Raw genomic sequence first — 23,185 nt, 5'->3', positions numbered from 1 at the left:
ACTTAACGTTTTAGTTCATTGAGAATTATGGTACTTTTTTCATGGTGGAGAGCAGAATAAAATACACTTCAAAATAATAATCAAACTTTCATAAAAAGTAGTGAAAATAATTTGGTCACATATTTACTATTGTCACTCTTTGTAGTCCAAAAGCTTTGATTCTTTGTGTATTTACTAAATATGGAATATTGATGAATTTCACTATTCATATACTTACGCATATTTAAACTACATATTTTAATGCTTATGTAATTTATACTTATGTACTTTAAATGCTAAGCATGTGACTATACTTATGAATACTTTAAATATCTAAGTATTTTAGTGTTTATGTACTTTATAATTCTGTATTTTAAACCTTTAATACTAAGTTTTCAATACTTAAAAATAACTAATTTCAGGGCAATATTATCTTAGTTCTACCACATCAAATTAAGAACTCAAGTACGTCAAAATTGACTACGTGGTTTATACATCTTTAAATTTACTGAAATAAATTACTTGAAAATTTTTCTGTGCTCTAAAAAATGCAGAGTTGAATAACAGAAAAGATATCTATGATCGTTTCTGAGTGAAATTTTTTTGTTTGTTTACAGAATTTCCACAAGTGTGAAAGAATTAGAAAACTTCAGGAATTTGTTACAAAATATTCATTAAAGAAAACAGAAAACAAGTTGAAATGTGCCTGTTTCTGGACTATGAAGGCCAAAGAGTGGAATTTCATTCAGAGGCATATGAGCAATGACATTCTTAAGCCAAACATTTTATATAAAGCTGCTTTTGTAAAAGGAGAATTATATTGTTTTAAGTAGACAATTTTTTTTAATTGTGTTAAGTCTGTGTACAATATTATTGTGAGTAAAAGTAATACTTTGTTGATGTGGTAAAAATTTTAAAGTTTAACATTGAATAAAATGAGGATTATCAAATTCATATATGTTAAAACTAAGTAAATGTTGTAAGTCTCTCAAGAATTTTGTGTTAGGAAGATGTAATATAAATAAAGCTATGGTCGGTGTGTTGACCGCTTTATAGGAAAATGCTGAGGAGGCTCATGAATAATCCATAATTAACAGCCTAAAATTTTTCAGTACATTGAGGGTTACCAGCTTTAGTGAAAAAAAAAAAAAAAATACAGAATGCCCAGTTAAATTTGACTTTCAGGTAAAAAATGAATAATGTTTTAAGGTAAGCTTGCTTTAGGCAATATTTGAGACATACTTACACCAAAAATTATTTCCTGTTTAAAATTCAGATTTAACTGGGAATCCTGTGTTTTATCTGGCAACCCAAAAAGTACGTTGGTATGAAGTAAATCTGTTTTAGAATTATATTGCTATTTTGATTGGCTCGTTTTGGTGTCTAGAAAGATATAATACCAACTCAAAGACTTAAGGGATTTCTAAACATTGTGAAAAGTTGAATAGATTTATATATTTATTCTCCTAATACTTTACCTAGTGCTGAATAAAATTTGGGGGAAACTCTTTATTTTTATATGATTTCAAATTTACAGAAAAGTTTCCAGGATAGTACAAAGAACTCTTTTACCCAGATTCACGAATCGTTCACACTTGCTTCATCTTTCATGCTCTCTCTGTATATATACAGACATATACTGTTTTTTCCTAAATCATTTGCAAGTCCGTTTCAGGCATCATGCCCTTTGAGCCTTATAAATACTTCAGTGTGTAATACTGAATAATTTTTTTAAATGATTTTTTCAGGAAAAAATAAAAGTGGAACTATCATACAGTAAGCCTTAGAATAAGGAATCATTTTGAGTTCCACTGTAAAGTTCTTTTTGAGTTTGTTGCCCTTTTAATGCCTGATATGTATAGTCATAGGGCGTATAATTTTTTTTGTACGTGAGGTTCATTTCCTTTTTCTCCCTAAAACTTAACCAATTTCGGGAGCTTTTCATTAGTGGCAGTCCTTCAATGATAAAAATATTTGAAGAAGTATAAGAATTTTGATCACATGGTAATTGTGGATGAAAAAAACTATACCTCAAAAGGATGTGCCCTCTATGCGTTTTAGCAGGTGTATCATGTTGAGATGTCACATTATTAATAAAGCAGGATTTATTTATATAATGGTTTAGAAATATCATTTTATACTGCTGTATACTTTTTCTTTTCTGTGCCCTTTCTAAAGCCTGGCGTAGTGCCAAGCACGTAGTAAGCACATAGTGGGTGCCCAATACATATTTGTTGAATGAATGTATGAATTTGTATTCAGTATATTTTAAATGAATAATCACAGAGCTAAGTTTAACAATATGTCATATTTTCTTCCCACCCCTCATTTGAATAAGGCAGGAAAAGAAAGACATTTACTAATTAAGTCAATATTCTTGGAGACTCAAAGGAGTATGGAGTAAGTGCCATGTGTAAAAGTTTAAAGGACATTTGTAGTATCTGAACATGTGGAAGATGGGTTTAAATGGTAATTTTGTCTGTATGCTGCTCAAACTTTCATGTCCTGCCCCTGCCCTCTTTTAAAGTCAGTTGTTTTGAAAGAGTATTCCCATCATCACTTTGTCACCTCCCACTTGCTCCATAACCAAAATCTTGCTTTTGGCTCTGTTGTTCCTAACAATTGCTTCTTTTGAAGTCAAAAATTCAAATTATAAATTCACAGTTCAGTTCACAAGCCATTTGACTTTTGTTTTCCTGCATTTGACACTGTTGGCAGTCCCAGGGTTCCTTTTCTCCCCAGGGTTTCTTATATTTCACTTCTGGATACTTCCCTTTGTAGCTTCTTTTGATTAATGCCTTAAATGTTATTCCTCTGACTTTCATTCTTGCCCTTAATCACCACCACTTTTCACTCTTGAGTAATTCTGATTCAATGATTTCTAAATCCTGATTATTAGTCCACACCTGTCAATCCATCTGTTTACTACATGTCTTTACTGTTGTTCCACAGATGCTTGTATATCTTAATCACTCTCCTCCCAAATCGATTCTTATGCCCGTGTTCCTTACTCTGGCTAATTTCAGAACCATCATCATCTTAATTCTCTAGGCTCACTCCTCTCCATCTTCCCCTGTCCAGTCGGTGTCTAAGCGCTGTGGAGTTTATCTCCATTTCTCTGTCTTTCCCTTTTGTTTGCTCTAACCTAGAGCACTACACTAACCTGTCTCCTTATTCTCAGCCTGTCTCCCCTCGTGTGCCCCACCATGCTGCTACAGCAGGCTTTCTAGAAGCACTCTAACAAGGTCCGCTGATGTGTCTCCAGTGCCACCCCAGCCCCCATGCTCTGATAAAACACTTAATTCTTCAAATGTGCCAGGATCAGGCCTCCACACCTTGATGCGTGCTGTTCTTTTTGCATCAGGTGCTCTAGCCATCCTTCCCCACCTGGAAAATTCCCGTGTCTCCCTGGAGGCCAGCAGAGAGCCCGTCTCTGTGAAATCTTCCTTATTTCACCCAAGGAGGATCGTCTAATTTCCTCTTAAATGTCACCACTGTAATTACAACCTACCTCTACTGTGTCACTTATTGTACTGTATTTTTTTTAAGCCTCCTTTACTAGAATGTGAGCTCCTTAAGGGCAGGAAAAGGAACTTTATCCATTTTTGCATCTCCATAGCATAGTTTTTGGCATATGAACCCTTAATAAATGTTTGTTGAATAAATTGCTTTTAAAATGACTTTATTGCATTAGAGGTCATACCTTCACTCCAAATATTCTTTACAACAAGAGTTAATAGATTCCCAAGGATTTGTGGACTTCAGGGGGGGGGGTGGCCAGTAAATCTCCTGAAATTGCATTCAAAATTTGGTGTGGTTTTGGCAAATTATAAAGGGATTCTATTATGGAAAAAATAGTAAGAACTCTTCTTTTAGGGGGAAAAGGCAACATCACTGAAGAATTTCTCAAGTAATCAATGACTAGCTGCCCAAGATTACAGGCTAGATAAATTTATTCCTGTTTAAAATTCAAAGAGAAAGAGGTGTTGGAAGTCATGTCATACAAAAAAATTTTTTTAAGCATTGTACTTTTTTAAAAATTAGTTTTGTTGATGTTTATTTTTGAGAAAGACAACGTGAGTGGGGTAGGGGCAGAAAGAGAGGGAGACAGAATCTGAAGCAGGCTCCAGGCTCGGAGCTGTCAGCACAGAACCCCACACAGGGCTCCAACTAACAAACTGTGAGATCATGACCTGAGCCGAAGTTGGATGCTTAACCGACCCAGCCACCTAGGCGCCCCTTACAAAGATTTTTCTTAAATATTTGAATAAACATACTATCACAATCATATTGCTATTTTTAAATAAAGTGTGTGCCAGTTCATGTCAAATTAGTGTACAATATTAAGAGACACGATGTCCAGATATAAATATAAGCTCACGAAAAGCAAACTTCATCTGTAATTCCTGATATTTTTCTCTTTTCTTTGGTAGCACCAGGGTTCTTATGCTTGTATGATAGAAGTCAGTGTCGTCAGTTGAGACATTTAAGAAAACCAGACCTCCAAATAAAAGCACAAACACTTTTATTTTTAACAGTAGTGTTTTGTTACAATTTAGTGAAACAAATAAATACATTCATTGGCCACAGCTATACTTTCACAACCAGTTTGAGACTGATTGTATAGCTGAGAAACACTGTTAAACAATAAAAAAGGCAGCTATGCATAAAAAAGCCACTTTAGCTATAAATTACATCTTTCATAAAACTACAACCAGCTACACTGAGTGGTAAGAGTTTCAAAATTAATGACCACCCAAATGAAACAATAAAAACAAGTACTGCTAATCACTGTAGAATTACACACTTAAGCAATGAAATTCACTGTTCTAATTAATGAACCAAAAAGGAAGGTTTGAAATTGTCATCATGTGCTTCAGTGCAGGATGAGCAGGGAATCGGTAGCCCTTTGATTTCATAAACAGCTCCTTCTTTCGAGACCAAACTTAAAGTGCTCCTAGTGCTTTGGAATTTTTAAGCAAAAATTGGGCCAGAAGCTTATCTTTCTTTGTCTTTGGTGATGTATTGTGGGAGATGTGTACAAGGGGACAAATGCAAGAATTCAGGTACCCTAAGTCAGTGATAAGAATAAGTCTACAAATCTGAAATTTGGAAGAATCAACTAATGCCACTGAAAGAACCAAGATATTTTATCTGGATTTTTTTTTTTAAAGTAATCTTTGCTTATCTGGTCAAATAGGAACACTATGTAGGGAGGCCTTAGAAAAAAATTTATCTTATTTACTTGGAACCTCAAGGATTAAAAGAGATAACACATCTTTTCAGATAGTTCTAGGTAATTAGATACTCAACATTATTAGGAAAATAAATAGTTGGCATTCTGAATAGAAATCTAAGAACTGAAGTTGTCATCAAAATATACCCGGTTAAGTGTATGTTATGTTGTCATGTAAATACCAAGGTTAACTTCTGTACTATAAATTTTTAAGTAATTTGGTTACAATCAGAGAATTTAAAACAGACCCAAGGTAACATTTGTCACTATAGGCTTATGCTTCTGATTGAGTTCAAAGTCATTTTGTATGATAAAAAGAAGAAATTTCTTTGGCTGTATACCAGCCTCCCAAAAGATCAAAAGCATTAAAAATTTCATTTATTCCTGTTATACTCTTATGAAATCACCGAATAAGCAATTATTAAAACCCTGAAAGGTATTTTAAATGATAGTAGAAATAAAACATAACTTTCTAGTCAAAAGACAGAACAGGACAGTTGTATTAGTTGCAGTTCTGAAGAAATAGATCAGCAGACAACTGTATGTAGCCAGTTATCTTTAAGCACAATTGTGACAACTTCCCAATGTTGCCCGTTCCCTTGGCATCTTGAGGTATTCAGCATCTACTTCTTTCCATATAGATACTGGTAGAAAGTGCATTTTAAAATCCTTTATTACCTTAGCCTACCATATATATATATTTTTAGATTTGGGATAGGACATTCAAGACAGTTTTAATATAATTCTAGAAGTATTCCAATATTGTTAAACACTGGTTTTGTACTTACCTAGTTAGTACATCAGTTTTCTTATTTAGTCTAGTGCTGGAATTAATTTGAATTAAATTTAATCTGGCTTTGCCCATATACAAGATATAAAAATGGGAAAACTAAAGGAGGAATTATATGTCTTACAAAGTATTGCACTTGAGTTTACTGCAATAATGTATCATGACTTAATTTACCTGAGGACAATCCTGATTCAATAGGTACAATCAGCTGTATCTTGTTCAGCCAAATCAGATGCTTTTGAAAATGTATTCATGTTTTAACTTAGAATTGTACATTTTATGAATAATTCTTAAATGCATCTGTAAATGTGTTTAGTCCCAAGAAGTTTCTACCCAAATCTCCCTATGCAAAAATCACTATTGCTTTCTTGAAGAGCCATGCTTAAACTACTATAATATATCTTAATCATACAAAATGATCACTTGACCAATTCTACTCAAAGTAGCCACATCATTTTCACCGGTATACTTTCTTCTTGAAGAAATGACTGTGGCTTTCCAAAGAACACTGCTGGTCATCATTGTAAAGGATTACTCTGTCATTTAAAAAAAATGATGGAATAATTTTGGTTGGTATTTTACAATCATGCTTAAAAGAACTATCTTCAGTGATCACATATTTTTAAGTAGATTTTTAAAAAGAATGGTACGTTGTTATACCTTAATCCTGCACACTGTTCACACTGTAAAATTTTTATTGGGTAAGAATTCCACATAGAATATACCACTGAATATACAGGCTTTGATTTTCATAGGGAAATTGCCTCCTAATTATGTGTACAATATAATATCCTAGTGTGAACCCTAGAGTGTGACTTTGGGGACTGCAGTGTACTCTTTCAGAACAAAGATAAAAGTGCAAATATGCATTTGATGTTCCAAAGTCAGGATGTTTGCAGCCATCAAGTGCCTTAAGATCTAATCCTTCTTTTCTCCCACTCCAAACTTCCCATTTTACTTCATTTTGCTATGAAGAAGTCAAAAGTAACAGGTGTGTTCTCTGCTGAACCACATTTCCAGGCTGTGTTTTCAGGTGCAACAGATAATGGAATGTTTATGTAGATGGCATTTAAACACATCGAATATACACGTTCATGAGAAACAATGGAAGAATCACGGCTCGGTAATGCTGTCAGTTTTGTGGTGTTACATACAAGCTATGGTGATTGCTCATATCTAAATTGCTACAAGTAAAGAGCAAAGGAGCAGTGTCTGTCATAGGTCCATTCAGGTGGGGAGAGACTGTATAGCTGTTGCTGCCACACCCAGTCATGGTGCCATACCAGCCCAAACCTTGCGAATTTGATAAACTGCAACAAGAAAAGGCAAAAAAGTGATAGGAGTGTGATCAGGATGTAAGTCACATTGGCATTTTTAGTGTTCAATGAATTTCATAATACAGTATTCAAATATTGAGTATATTCTTTGCCAAGTAATATGATGGCTTTCTACAAAATGTAATGACTTTTATCTAATATCCTTGATTTTATATCACATATTACAAAAGAATAAATACGTCAGAATTAGAACTTGATTATCAGATGATAATATAGTGCTGTTTATTATGGACTAGGCTCTTGTAAGACATGTTTCTGTGTATATACATGAAGTAATGTATACACACACATACCTTATTTAATTTTTACAACAATCCTATTAGATAAATTCTGTTATCCCCATTTTATAGGTGAAAAACAGGCTGAAAAAAAACAGGTTAAGTAAATTGTCCAGATGAAATGAGAATTACAGAAAATGTTATATCAAGCTCAAAGTATTATGGAGGTATGCTTTTAGCTTTTCACTTTGCCCTGATACACGGCTAATAGTATGGAGTTGCAGTGATTTTAGAGTAAGAAGGACACAAGAAGATTTCCTATAGCATCTAAGATTCCCAAAAGGTTAATCTAGGGTTTTCCTGTGGGCTTTGAATAGCACTATAGATAAGGAAACATATACATCACTCTAATTGTATTCCTTCCCTACTTACTAACTTCTGCCAGCTTTGAAGCAACATGGGATCCTGAAATAAGATGGTACCATTTTACTCCCAAAGGCATTTCTCAAATAAAGGTAACATTAGAGTCAGATGATAGTTTTTTATAGTATAGGTTCCACTATAAGTGTAGCATCTACTGCTCTAAGGTCTGGTTTAAATTATCTTATTTATTGACGTATATCACCAAATCACTTTTTACATATTTGGGTCAAAGCTTAGGTTTGTTCTTGGGGCGCCTCGATGGCTCACTTGGTTAAGCCTCCGACTTCGGCTCAGGTTATGATCTCACAGTTCAGGCTCAGGTCATGATCTCACAGTTCCTGAGTTTGAGCCCCACATCGGGTTCTGTGCTGACAGCTCAGAGCCTGGAGCCTGCTTTGGATTCTGGGTCTCCGTCTCTCACTCTCTGCCCCTCCCCTACTCATGCTCTCTCTCTCTCTCTCTCAAAAATCAATAAACATTAAAAAATGTTTAAAAAGCTTAGGTTTGTTCCTTTTCAATGTATTCAGTACTAGCCCCGAAGCTTCAGTTTGTTCCTTTTCGATGTATTCAGTGCTTGTCCTGAACACCTACCTTCCTTCTCTAGAACCTCCCAGTCTTGGCAGGTCATCATCACTATCATATCGTCTTGGGTTGTCGAAAAAGTAAGCTCTGGAACTGTAATTGTGACTATTTATCATGCCAGCAGGTGCCTGTGAACAAAATATTAACATATGAAGATTTACTTTCCAACTAAGAAAGAAGGATGAGATCTAGAATGCTTTTTAGTCTTAAACTTTGACAAAAATAGAAAATCAATATAAATGTTCCACTGTTTTTAAAGATAAGGGCAACAGGCATTGGGGAATCTTATGATGTCATACCAAATTCTGGTTTAGTCTCTGCGCCCGGAAAAAGAGTACCACAGACCATGCTGGGACATGTTCCCACAGAAAGAGGACCATTCCAAATACTACATACTCTTCTCCACTCACATCTTCTAGATGAGCCTGTAAACAGAGTGTGACAGAGCAATGTTTAAGTCTGTCTGATGTGTAAGCAGTCACCCTCCACAATTAACTTGCGTCAGGTAGGGTAATTGAAAACACATCAACCACAGGCACATAAATCTCCAATTTTCCATATTTTGTGGTTTCATATCCTTTAAAGGATGTAAAAATGTGCTTTGATGTTAAGTAGAATAAAAAGCTATTTTTCAATTCATCAATTTATGAAAATATTTTTAACATATGGATAAAATGGAGTGATCTCGTTTTTTGGACCCAAAGTCTGAAGAGAGTTATAAAAGAGACTACTCATTCTAACTACTCCATGGGCAACATAATAGCACTTACTGAGTTACACCTGTAGAGAAATGTCACATATCAAATTGTTCAGCTCCACTGCTATTTAAAAATATGTCTTTGGGCCTAAACTTCGTATTGTGTTTGCTTATCCTACTAGATGTTGGGAGAGAGAAATGGCAAAAGGAGTGAAGAGATTCTGCCATCTGGAACCACATATGAAAATTCCTTTTCTTTAGAATGGTAACTGAAATTCTTATAAAATGGTATTCCAGAATGTCTTCAATTCACTACAAAGTTAAGTTAATGTAAACATATGACAGGTAGCTATGTCAAACTACACTTTTAGGTAGGGGATGGAGAGTGCTGGGAGGTTAAATATAGAGTACTGGGAATTATTGGAGCAAATACCTGGACACCCAAGGAACTATGAATGCTCTCCCATTAACATGACTGATGATACTAGATTTTCAAAAAAGTCATTATTTAAACAAACTGAACCACATATTTAGATTATATGTAGGTCTTGGGTTTGAGAGAATAACTTTTATCCTAACAAGTTAAAGATATATTCACTAGCTAATGACAGACAATCCATTTATCTAGAGGTATTTAAACACTGTCCTTGAAAAAAATTAGCAAGATAGGTTTATGAACAGTAGGTTTATGTCACTAGTAGTATTATTTGCAAAAAGAAAAGAAAATATTCTCACTAATGATTTTAAGTGACATGTGTAAATGAGGATTTTTATACATAAAGCTTTAAGTCTGATTACTGTTAGTAGCTAGAGATTCCATAAAAGTGTTTGTTTGTAAGTCAAACACTTAAAATGTTCTCTTAGTTAAGGCTAACTTCCTTATTAAATTATTAGATTAGCAATACATGGTAGCTACTTACCTTATCTGAAAGATTATCCCAGCCATAGTTAAATGGACTTTCTAATGTATCCTGAGATATGGTGATCACCACCAAATTGTAACATGCTCTTGAAGAGTAGAGGAGAATGACTACAGAGCCTACAACAACAGTCTGGCACAGAGACATACCCTAAAAGAAATAAAACTCATCATCATGACATTGCACATTTGTCATGACAGGCTGTTCATACACATACAACATGGTCACCTCTTGCAATGCACTCTTAGAAAACACTGAGTGAGCACCTGTTGAAACAAACTCTTGATTATCCTGCTTTATGATTCCTATTCTCAGAACCACTTGGGTTTAAATTACCCTATTAATACAGATAAATTATTTGCCAACTTGCCCAATGGTAGCTGGAGGAAGATTTTGTCCTGCCAAGGTTACCCTACTCCCCTAAGTAATATGAAGAAATAAGTTGGCAAAATTGATATTAATCAGAGAGGTAGTTTAGTCCTAATGAGAAAAGTATGGGAAATAGAAGCATTATTCCATTTCATACACTTGGTTTCCAATGAGATACAAAATTAGAATAGAAATACAGCTCTTATGTTATTTGCTTCATTCTATTAGAGAGCTGATGTTAGTTAATCCCTATTGATGTCATTATGTTGACGACAAAATGATGTAGGCACTCAAATGCACTTTTGAATCAATAACATTTTAATATCGAGGCTTCCATCGTTTCCCCAAATAGAAAACTCTTATAATTTAGTACTCACTCACAATTTAGTACTCACACCCAATGGAGTTGCAGGGATTCTTAACATGGGGTCTGTATTTCAATACAATTGGTTTCCTTTGTAATCCTATTTATCTTATGCATTAAAAACATTATTCTGATGTTTTGTCCCCCTCATGAGAGACTCTTAAATATGGAGAACAAACAGAGGGTTATTGCAGGGGTTGTGGGAGGGGAGATGGGTTAATTGGGTAAGGGACAGTAAGGAATCTACTCCTGAAATCATTGTTGCACTATATGCTAACTAATTTGGATGTAAATTTAAAAAAATAAAATTAAAAAAAAATATATTCATGCCGAAAAAAAAACCCAAAAAACCAAAACATTATTCTGAGAAGTGACACAACTGCCAAAAAGATCCACTGCATTGTAGCTGTCCCATTAGGTTTCTGTGTAGAGATAACAAGCATCTGACTAGTATATCATGCCCCTAAATTTACATATTGAAATAGTTGTTAATTACTTTCCTTTTATTTCCTCTTTATATTAAGGGCACTTACATTGAGTTTTTGGTTATGTGTGTAGGTAGATTAAAATAATCTATTAATTTCAGGATAGAAAAAAATTATTAAAAGTACTTATTAGAGGAGCACCTGGGTGGCTCACTCGGTTGAGCGTCCGACTTCAGATCAGGTCATGATCTCACGGTCTGTGAGTTCAAGCCCCGCGTGGGGCTCTGTGCTGACAGCTCTGAGCCTGGAGCCTGTTTCAGATTCTGTGTCTCCCTCTCTCTCTGCCCCTCCCCCGTTCATGCTCTGTCTCTCTGTCTCAAAAATAAATAAACGTTAAAGAAAAAAAAAAGTACTTACTAGAGGGGTGCCTGGGTGGCTTAGTCTGTTGAGCATCCAACTCTTGATTTTGGCTGAGGTCACAATCTCAGTTCATGGGTTTGAGCCCTGCATCAGGCTCCGCACTGACAGCAAGGAGCCTGCTTGGGATTCTCTCTCTCCCCTCTCTCTATGCCCCTTTCCCATGTGCATGTGTGCCCTCTCTCTCTCTCTCTCTCTCAAAAATAAATAAATAAACTAAAAAAAAAAACCTTATTAGAAGCGTGCACTGGGTTTGGTAGGATTAAGAACCATTATTATAACTGACTTCTTTATAAGAACAACACATTTTAGAGGTATATAAGAAGAAGGAGAACTAAAAGATAAAAGATACCTTGAAAGATGTTGAGAGTACCCTCTTATTTTTTAAATTTTTTATTTATTTTTGAGAGATAGAGCACACACAAACAAGCAGGTGAGCGGCAGAGAGAGAGGGAGACACAGAATCCAAAGCAGGCTCCAGGCTCTGAGCTATCAGCCCAGAGCCCAACATGGGGCTCAAACTCACAAAATGGGAGATCATGACCTGAGCCCATTATCGGACACTTAACCGACTGAGCCACCCAGGTGCTGAGAGTACTCTTTTGACCTACCTCATTACCATAACAAAAAGTATGCGTGAAAACAAGTAAAACCCTAACAAGATTAAAATTTTCTAAAATCAAGGCTAAAATTTTCTACAGTGTACATTTTTATTTTTGCGAATACCCAAAAAAGTTGTGAATAAAAAAGCTAATCTAGGGGTGCTTGGGAGGCTCAGTTGGTTAAGCATCCGACTTCTGCTCAGGTTGTGATTTCAGGGTTTGTGGGTTCCAGCCCCGTGTCAGTCTCTGTGCTGACAGCTCAGAGCCTGGATCCTGCTTCGGATTCTGTCTCCCTCTCTCTCTGCCCCTCCCCTGCCTATGCCTTGTCTCTCTCTCTCTTCAAAATATAAAAAAAAAACAAAACATTAAACAGAAGCTAATCTAAAGCCAATCCAGAACCAATTTTAAAAGTACTATAGTATTAAAGAAACATTAGATAACAAGAAGTTAGAATGTTGTAAGCACTGCCATCCTTTAAAATAATCCTAAGTAACTTTCTGGAGAAATAAAATGACTACTAAAAGACATAATATGGAGATATTTTGCTTATACTTGTAAATACTATAAAAGCCAAAAAAAAAAAAAAAAAAGGTTGTGAGAAAAGTTAGCAAAGAGTCAATAACACTGAGGCAATTAATAAAACAAAATTACAGCTAGATTACATATATATAACAATGAAAGAAGCTCACTGATTTAGAAAGCAAAGTAAGATTCTTCCTGCAAAACACAGGATTACAAAACAAAACAGAAAAATGGATTCAGCAACATGGAAGCTGTTGTCAAAAAGTTAAAGAAAATCTTTCTAAAATGAATGGAGTCAATAACAGACAATTCCACTCAGAAGCAATCCTCAAGGTATTATTCTCCCTTCTTCCATCTCTAACATCTACACCACTTTTTTTAGAAATTCCATACCACACAAGGAAAGAAGAGTCACACCTCACTTCAGTATGCATATTATTAACACATTGGTATGCATGTCACTAGCTAGAGTTCAATATTTGTTTACAGGTATTTTTAAAATGTAGATATGCAGAAACTTCAAATTACCATTCACTAAGTTTTGACAAATGTATACACCAGTGTAACCCACATTTCTACCAAAATAGAGAGCATTACCATCACTCCAGAAAGTTCCCTCGCACCCCTTCCCCATCAGCCAAACCCTCAGATGTATACTCTCCTGCTTCTGTTTTTGCCACACCTTAGTTCTGAACTTCCTATAAAGAGGACCATAGAATATGAACTCTTTTGTAGACTTCATTCACTCAGCATAATGTTTTGTGCTTCACCCATGTTGTTGGATGTTTTAGTAATTCTATGGTCTTTGTATTGCTGAGGTGGATAATTAGAATGACTAACTGGCCCTGATTTGCTTAAGAGTTTCCTAGTTTTAGCTCTGAAAGTCCCAGAAAACTTCTCAGTCCCAGAGAAACCAGGATAGTTAATCACACTAATTCCACTTAATAATTATATGAGATTGTTTATATGACAATTTTTTCTGTTGATGGATAGTTTCTATAAATATTCTTATATACATCTTTCTGTGGACATATGTTTTCACTTCTTTGGGGTAAATACCTAAGAATGGAATTACTGGGTGGTATGGTTGGTATAAATTCAGCTGTATAAGAAATTGCCTGATCTCTTTCCAAAATGGATGTATAATTTTATACTTCCAACAAAGTATGAGAGTTCCAGTTGCTCTACATCCTAGACAACATTAGCGGTTTTCAATCTTTTTAATTTTAGCATGCTGATGGTTGTGTGGTAGTATCTCATTTTTGTTTTAATTTGCATTTCATGAAGACTAATGACATTTTGTTTATTGGCCATTTGTATATCTTCTTTGTGAAAAATCTATTCATATCATTGTCCACTTCTAAATTCGGTTGTCTTTTTTTTTATTATTGAGTTGTAAGAGATCTCTATATATGCTGGAAATGAGTCCTTTGTCAGAAATATGCAAATATTTTCTTGAAGTCTGTGGCTTGCTTTTGCATTTTATTAGTCTTTTCTTTGGATGAGAAATTTAAAATTTAATTAAGTCTAATTCGTCAATCTATTCCTTCTGATTACTCTATGACCTAAGAAATCTTTGCCTATGCCCAAGTTGTAAAGATACTTTTTGGTGTTTATTTTCAGAAGTTTTAGAATTTTTTCATTTACATTTAGGTCTATCATCCATTTTGAAATATTTTTATGTGCGTTATAGTATGAGATGGAGTTGGGCTTCATTTTATTTCATATGGATATCCAGTTTTTCCAACCTCATTAGTTAAAAAGGTTTCCTTTTCCGTTTGGATTGCTTTAGCACCTTGGTCAAAAATCAGAAGACCTTATATATGTGGATTGATTTCTAGGCTTTCTATTCTGTTCCATTGATCTGTTTGCCTCTTTTATGGCAGTAGCATAGTGTTTTAATTATTGTAGCTGTATCCTAAATTTCAAAGCCATGTAGTGTAAGTCCCCTGCTTTTTCAGTGTTTCTTTCTGCATTGTTCAATACAATAGCCATTAGCCACATTTGGTTATTTACACTTAAATTAAATTAAATGATCAGATCCTCTGTCACAATAGCTACTTTTCAAGTGCTCAATAGTCACATATGGCTAGCTACCATACTGAACAATGCAGGCATAGAATACTTTCATCATAGTACAAAGTTTTATTAGAATGCACCATTTTAAATGTATTTTTAGGTCCTTTGAGTTTCCATATAAGTTTTAGAATAAAATTGCCAAATTCTATTTTTAAAAACCACATCGTAGAATTATGATTAGGATCGCTTTGAATCTGTAAATCATTTTGGGAAGAATTGCCATCTTAACAATACTGCATCTTCTAATCCATGAACAATAGTCTTCATTGATTTATAGTCTTCTTTAATTTCTCTCAGTAATATTTTGTAGTTTTAAGTACAGAGATATTGCTTGTTTTTTTTTGGAAAATTTCTTTTTTTTTTTTTTAAGTTTATTTATTTATTTTGAGAGAGAACATGAGTGTGAGCGGGGGAGGGGCAGAGAGAAAAGGAGAGAGAGAAACTCAAGCAGGCTCCATGCTGTCGGCATAGAGCCTGATGCAGGACTCAATCTCATGAACCATGAGATCATGACCTGAGCAGAAATCAAAAGTTAGATGCTTAACCAACTAAGCCACCCAGGTGCCTTAGAAATTTTGTTCCTAAGTATTTTGTTTTTTGATGCTAACATAAATGTGATTTGAATTTTATCTTCTAATTGACTGCTCTTGGTATATATAAAAACACAATAATTTTGCATTTTGACCTTGTATCCTGAGAACTTGCTAAATTCACTCATGAATTCTAGTAGTTATTTAGCAGACTCTTTAAGATGCTCTACAAAAGCAATTCTGTTAAGTACAGACAGTTTTACTTTTCTATTTCCAATTTTATACTTTTTGTTTCTTGTTTTCTTGGAATATTGAATAGAAATGGTGAGAATGGGCACTCTTTCTTTGTTTCCAATCCTAGGGGCAAAACAATACTTTAAGTATGATATTGATGGAAGGTTTTTTATAGATGCTTTTTATCAGATAGAGGATTGTTTCTTGTATACCCTATTAGCTGAGAGTTCCGTGTTTTTTTAAGTCATGGAGGGTGCTGAATTTTATCAAATGTTTTTTCTACATCTATTCAAATTATTACACATTTATTTTTTCCCTTTGTTCTCCTAATGAGTGAATTAAACTGATTTGATTTTCAATGTGAAACCAATGTTGCATTCCTGGGATAAACTCTTCCTGGTTATAATATCTTTTCCTTTTTACATATTGCTTAGATTCTGAGTCTTTAAGTATTGTAGCTTTTATGTGCTTTGTAATATTTTTGTCAAGTTTGGTATCACAGTAGTGCTGTCCTTATAAAATATGTTGGAAAGAGTTCTTTCCTTTTATATTCTCAAAAGAGTTTAATATTGGTATTATCTTTAAAGATTTGATAAAATTAACCAGTGAAACCATCTTGGCCTAGAGTTTTCTTTGACGGAAATTTCTGATAACAAATCAAAATTTTTTTAATAAATATAGGGCAATTCAGAACTAATATTTTATCTTCTACCAATTTGTTACATTGTATTTTTAAAGCAATCTGTCCATTTCCTCTAAGTTGTCAAATTTACTCACAAAAAGCTGTTCATAATATTCCTTCATTTTTCTTTTAATGCCTGTTAAGATCTACAGTGATATTCCCTCTTTCATTCATGATATTGGGAATTTGTATCTTCACTCTGCTTGTTTCCGTACATAAAATTTGTTCATCTATTCACAGAATTAACTTTTGGCTTTAATTTTTCTATTGTTTATTTTCTGTTTCACTGATTTCTATTCTTATCTTTATTATCTCAGTCCCTCAGTCCTTCTACTTGCTTTGGACTTACTTCTTTTTTTTTTTTTTTTTTTAACTTTGTCCTAGTTTCCCCCATAGTTTCTAAGGTGAAATCTTAGGCCATAGTTTTATATCTTTCTTCCATTCTAATATAGCATTTAAAGATATATTTTTCTCTTCAAGCACTATTTTAGCAGTAACCCACAAATTTTGATGTATTGTATTTTGTTATCCTTCCATATGAAATGTTTTCTAATTTCCCTTGTGATTTCTTCCTTTTCTTATGGGTTATTTAGAATTATAATTTTTAAATATTTGGATTTTTTTTAGATATCATATTACTGATATTTAATTGCATTATGCTAGAAAACATTCTTTGATTCCAATTCTTTTGAATGTATTGATACTTTTATTATGGTGCCTTGTATGGTTTATTTTGATGACCATTTCCATGCTCAATTGAAAGGAATGTGTACCCTCCAGTTACTGAGAGTCAGTTAGCTCAAGGGTGTTGGTATTGCTGTTCAGATTTTTTGTACTGACTGTTTTATCAATTGTTGGGGGGGGGCAATAAAATCTCCAACTATAATTGTACAAATTCCCCCCTTTTATTTCTCACTATTTTGGTAAATCTTTTTTTCTGCTTTATTTCCTACTATTTTTGGCTTCATGTACCCATTTATAATTTTTTTGTCTTTCTGATGAAATATACCTCTTATATTTGCTAATATTCTTTGCTTCCTGATGAAAGGTATCTTTTTATATCTGGTAATACTTGGTGTTTAGATCTATCTTATCTGATACTAAAGGGCCTTCTTATGCTTACTGAATGCATAGTATATTATAGTTTCCACTTATTTATTTTTGACATACCTTTTTTTTATATTTAAAGTGCCATTTTGAACATCTCTATTTTTTAATGGGAATGTTTAGTCCATTAACATTTAATATAATTGGTGATATGTTTGGATTTAAATCTTACATTTTACTATTTGTTTTCTGTTTGCTTCTGCTTGTGTTTTGCTGTTGGTGTTTGTTTTTCCTCTATCTATTACTTCCTGTGTTTTTTTGGGTTAATTGAATATTTTTTAGGATTACATTTTAACTTATCTATTGGATTTTTAACTATACTTTTCCAGTTTTTGTTTTGTTTTGTTTTGTTTTCACTTTAAGTGGTTGCTCTAGGGTAGCAGTTCTTAAAGTGTGGTCCAGGGACCTTAAAGATCAAAATCAAACTGATAAAAAAAATACTAAGATGTTATTTACTTATTGTACTCTAATTCTCTTTTGGATGTACAGCAGAGTTTTCCAGAGGCTACATGATAAGGGATGATGTCAACACTTTATATGCATGTATATTCTTGTGTTTTATAGAATTCCTGATATAATAGAATTAGGGTATAAATATGTGCATTTTCAGAGATGAACTCAGACTGTTTTCCTACTTTTACTGGCCTCTTACTAGGTTTCTTTGGTTATACCTGCTGAAACTCCATTATCATCCGGTAAGTAGTTATTTTGAAATCCTTGTACCTCCATGGAAAGACAATAAGAATTGGTATACCTGACAGATTTGTTTTACAATATTTAAGAACTTTCTTCAAAAACTTTAAAAAATTTGAAATTTGATATTAAACTCATATTAAAAATTAATCATATTTTACTCTAAAATGAAAACATATTTTTTTAATATTTAAGAATGGATTATTGTCTCAGGAATAGGAAATTATTTTTTTTAATGGATACAGAGTTTCACTATGGGATAATGAAATGTTCTTGAGATAGATAGCAATGGTTGTACAACAATATGAATGTACTTAATGCCACTGAACTATACACTTAAAAATGATTAAATGGTAAAATTTATGTTATATATATTTTACCACAATAAAAAATATCTTTAACATACAACTTCCCTGTTTATCTGTAAGATGCTGAGAAATAGGAAAGTGATTAGAACTCTCTGACTCAATAAAGTAAGGAAACTACCTCAAAGGAACTGTATGAAACTGATTTCTTGTTTTGTTTTATCAAATAAAATGTAATGAAAAGTATCTTTCAATAGGCTTTACAAACGTTAATAATTTATCTTGTTGTGTCTTCTATGACAGAACATTTCTGAATAATATTAAGGCCCAAGTTAGGCTGCAGCGTCATTTTGAGACCAGAGTTTAAAAGCAAGAGGAATTGAAATTTAAATGCAGATGTGGGAGCACTTTAAACACTAAAAATTGTTTTTATAACTTTCCAAATTAGAAATGAAAACACCATTCAAATATTTACAGGCTATATTACTATATTGCACTGGCTGAGAAAGCACACACAGTAGCTGAGAAACCAGTAAAGCCTTACACAGTGGACAGTACTGAATGCCTGCCGGAGGGGAAGTCCATTCAGTAAATTATGGCATTGCCATTTTCCAATAGTACAGAAATTAACTGATTTGAAGATTTAACTGAAAACAAAGATTTAATATCTTATCTATAGATTTATATTTTTGTCCTGTAAATGATTGAACTTGATGAAGCAGGACTAATTTTGTTTGTAATAATCCAGTGTGAGCATCAACTAATCATCCAGAAAGGTATTCTTTTATGTCAATGTCTGAGAAGAAACATAAGTGGCACTGAAATATCCAAAGTGTTGAAAACTCTTCTGATTTTTTATCCTGGGTCAACTGTGTTGATATGTTCACTAATGGTACAAAAGCAATGATAGGGAAAACTTCTGGGCCTTAGTACAAAGCAAGGCAGTGGCCCCAAACTGTATTGTATTCTTTACTACTATGAATTCCTGATTAAAAAAGAAAGTCAGTGTGACTTAAGAATATCCTTGATGAAGCAATGAAAATATTTATTAATTATCAACCTAAAGTATGTGTCTATTTAAAATTCTGTGTGATGAGGGGTGCCTATGGCTTAGTTGGTTAGGCATCTGACTCTTGATCTCAGCTCAGGTCATGATCTCATGGTTTGTGAGATCAAGCCCCACGTTGGGCTCTGCCTTGATGGTGTGGAGCCTGCTTGGAATTCTCTCTCCCTTCCTCCCTCACCGCCCCTCCCCAACTCATGCTTGCTCTCACTCTCTAAAGGCTTTGCCTTGATGGTGTGGAGCCTGCTTGGAATTCTCTCTCCCTTCCTCCCTCACCTCCCCTCCCCAACTCATGCTTGCTCTCACTCTCTCAAAAATAAATAAACTTTAAAAAAATTCTGCGTGATGACATGAGACATGCACTTAAAGCAATTCTGCTGCATACTGAAGTATAGTGGTAGTCTTGAGGAAAATCACTTATGTGGTTGTTTGACTTGTGAGCTAAACTAGACTTTTTCATGGAACGCCATTTTTTACTTAACAGACAACTATGGAAGACAAACAATGCTTATTCATGCTTGGTTACCGGGAATATGTATTTTTAAAAATAAGTGAAATTATCCTCTCACTTCATAGAAAATATCTGACACTATTGTCAATGGTGAAATATAAATTTTCTAATGAAAATTAGAATTTTTGAGAACTTGTAAACTCTTATGTCCATGATAAGACTGGCATGGCAGCTTCTAAAAACTTAAACACTTTTCTGATGACATTGGAGGCAATATTAATAAATGTGATTTTGAATACTGTCCAATGAAATGTATCATCATTTTGAAGATCTTGACCACTCTCTTCCAATGATCAATGCATGATGTTACACAATCATTCAAAGTGTAAGATAGACCAATAGTAGTACAGAAAGTTCACTAATATGGTTTTAGATTCTGCATGGCAACTAACCTTCAAGAAACCTCCACTTCAGATTTTTGGTGTAGTATTAAAGAAGAATATCCACAATTATCTGAAAAGGTTTTAAAATTCTCCTCCATTTTCCAACTACATATATGTGTGAGGATGGATTTTCTTCATATACTTCAACCTAAATGACATATCACAACAGATTGAATGCAGAAGCAAACATGAAAATCCAGCTGTCTTCCATTAAGTCAGAAATTAAAGAGATCTGCAAAATGTAAAACAATGTCGATCTTCTAATTTATTTTTGTTTTGGAAAATACAATTAGTTTTCATAAAAACATGTTATTCATGTTAACATAATGGATAATATATTATTGTTATTTTAAATGAATTAAGAAATGAATATTTTTAGAATTTCTCAATTTTTATTTCTAATAATGTATATATAGATGGATATAACACTAGATATTGGAGTCCTCAATAATTCTCAGAGGTCTAATCGGGTCTTGAGACCAAAAAGTTTGAGAACCACTACTCTAAAGATTATGATATATATCCTTAACTTCCATGGTCTAATAGTTAACATCATACCACTTTGACATAAAATGTAAGAACTTTGCAACATTATGGGTACATTTATCCCCTGTCCTTTATACTATAGTTGCTATCACTGTTATATATACTATAGAGAGAATTATTTATCTACATATGTAAGCCTCACATTGTAAGTTTTGCTTTGCACAGTCATATTTCTTTTTTAGAAATTAAGAAATTATATTTACCCAAATATTTACTATTTCTTGTGTTCTTCATTCCTTCCTGAAGAGATGAAATTCAAGTTTACTTTATTTCCCTTTAGGCTGTAGAATTTTCTTAACATTTCTTGTAGTGCAGGTCTGTTGGTAACTAACCCTCTTAGTTCTATTGGAAGATTTTTTATTTCTTCATCATTCTTTAAGAATATTTTAATTGGATAGAGATTTCGGAGTTGATAACATTTTTCCTTCAGCATGTTGAAGATGTCGTTTCCATGTCTTCTGGACTCCTTTATTTCTGATGAGAAGTGAGTGATCATTTGAATCAATGTTCCCTTATGTATGCGTCATTTTTCTCTGCTCTCAAGATTTCGTTTTTATTTTTGGTCTTAAGTACTTCGACTATAATGAACCTGTGTGACACTTTCTTTATATTTATGCTGATTGGGGTTGCTGAGCTGTAAATTTATGTCTTTCATCAAAAATTGGAAAATTTCAGTCATTACTTCTTCAAATATTTTTTCCAAAATAATTTTCTCCCTCTTTTCCTTTTCCACTTATGCATACTTAGGTCCCGAGATTCTGTTCATTTTATTATCATCTTTCCCCTACTCTCCTCTGTGCTTCAAATTGGATACTTTCTGCTGATTTATTGATTTTTTTTCTTCTTTCATCTTCAATCTTCTGTTAAGCCCAACTGGTGACTTTTTAATTTAAATATTGTATTTTTTAATTCTAGAAATTCTTTTTATAGTTTTTAGTTCTCCTGAGTTTTCCTATTTATTTATCAAAGTGTATTTTCTTTTACATACTGAAGCATAATGTAAAATCTTTGTCTGATATAGCCAACACCTACATCATCTGGAAGGGGGGATTGCCTCCAAAGATTGTTTTTTGAGTTTTACTTTTTGCCTTTTAAGTATGACTTATATTTTTCCTGTTTCTTCATATATCTAGTAATCTTGGATTGTGCTCTGCCCCTTGTGAGTGACATGTTTTAGAGAGTCTGGATTCTGTTATATTCTTCTAAAAAGTATTGATTTTTCTCTTTCCCTTTTTTTTTTTTTTCAAGCAAAAACTAATGTGGTTAGACTCAAATCCCAAACTGTCTTCCATGTATAGAGAGCAACTGAAATATCAGTTCAATTCCTTTCTTCTTAATTGCGCTGCTTGAATTCTGCCTTGCTCACGTGCAGTTCAGGTATCAGATAAAAATTTGGCAGAATTTATCATTAGAATTTGGGGCTTCCTCTATCTGGCTGTCTTCTTCCTGAAATTTCCCACTCATTTTCCATCTGTGGTAGTTACTTGAATTTTGTCTTCTGATTCTTCAAGCAAGTTAAACAGAGGTTTTCTCTTCTAGTTTTGGCTGCCCCGTGGATGAGAACTTCCCTCAGGTTAGAAGCTGTAAAAAACAGGAAACTCACTCAGTGTTATTTCCTTCTTCTAAGTGGTTGCTCTCCAGTGCCTTCAGTGCTTTTTATATTTTGTCCAGAATTTATCATTGCTATCTGTGGAAGGTTTGTCCAATAGAAGCTACTTAGCCATTACCAGAAGCAGAATCCAACACATATTTTTGGAAAACATCTCACAAATGCTACTTCCATTTTGAGAATAAAATGCCAAACTAAGGATCAAAAGTAAGAAAACAAAGTAGTCTCAATTAGTAAATTAAAAAATAAACAGTTGACCCTTGAACAACAGGTTTGAACTGCTGAACTGTTTAAACAGGTTGAAGTCTACTATCCACAGATTTTTTGACAAATACTGTACAGTACTGTAAATATGTTTTCTCTTCCTTATGATTTACTTAATAACATTTTCTTTCCTCTAGCTTACTTTACTGTAAGAATACAGTATATAATACACACAGTATACACGGTGTGTGTTAATTGACTGTTTCTATTTTGGTAAGGCTTTCAGTCAACTGTAGGCTATTAGCAGTTAAACTTTGGAGGAGTCAGTGTGTCAACTGTACTTCAATTAAAAAAAAAA

At 33.6% G+C, this 23,185-nt stretch overlaps 2 protein-coding genes across 3 annotated transcripts in view; one reads left to right on the top strand and one right to left on the bottom strand.

Annotated features, from left to right (window-relative positions):
* ERO1A (endoplasmic reticulum oxidoreductase 1 alpha) overlaps positions 1 to 933 on the top strand; it is a 43,556-nt gene extending 42,623 nt beyond the window's left edge. Inside the window, exon 16 of the mRNA XM_042943249.1 lies at positions 597 to 933. Within this exon, the coding sequence (XP_042799183.1) occupies positions 597 to 657 (61 nt within the window). The 3' untranslated portion in view covers positions 658 to 933. The remainder of the gene's footprint in view (positions 1 to 596) is intronic.
* Positions 934 to 6,863: 5,930 nt separating this feature from the next.
* The window catches only part of GPR137C (G protein-coupled receptor 137C), a 62,976-nt gene continuing 46,654 nt past the window's right edge, over positions 6,864 to 23,185 (bottom strand). The window contains exons 4-7 of one of the 2 annotated variants that reach the window (XM_042943247.1): positions 10,183 to 10,332; positions 8,865 to 8,990; positions 8,575 to 8,693; positions 6,864 to 7,315 (exon numbers count right to left, since the gene is read on the bottom strand). In XM_042943247.1, coding sequence (XP_042799181.1) covers positions 7,138 to 7,315; positions 8,575 to 8,693; positions 8,865 to 8,990; positions 10,183 to 10,332 — 573 coding nt within the window. In that variant the 3' untranslated portion in view covers positions 6,864 to 7,137. The remainder of the gene's footprint in view (positions 7,316 to 8,574; positions 8,694 to 8,864; positions 8,991 to 10,182; positions 10,333 to 23,185) is intronic. The other variant, XM_042943248.1, reaches the window with a different exon arrangement.

The sequence above is a fragment of the Panthera leo genome, chromosome B3 (assembly GCF_018350215.1).
Source record: "Panthera leo isolate Ple1 chromosome B3, P.leo_Ple1_pat1.1, whole genome shotgun sequence".
Taxonomy (NCBI): Eukaryota; Metazoa; Chordata; class Mammalia; order Carnivora; family Felidae; genus Panthera; species Panthera leo.
The sequence above is the reverse complement of the archived record's forward strand: the minus strand, read 5'-3'. Positions and strand labels throughout refer to the sequence as shown.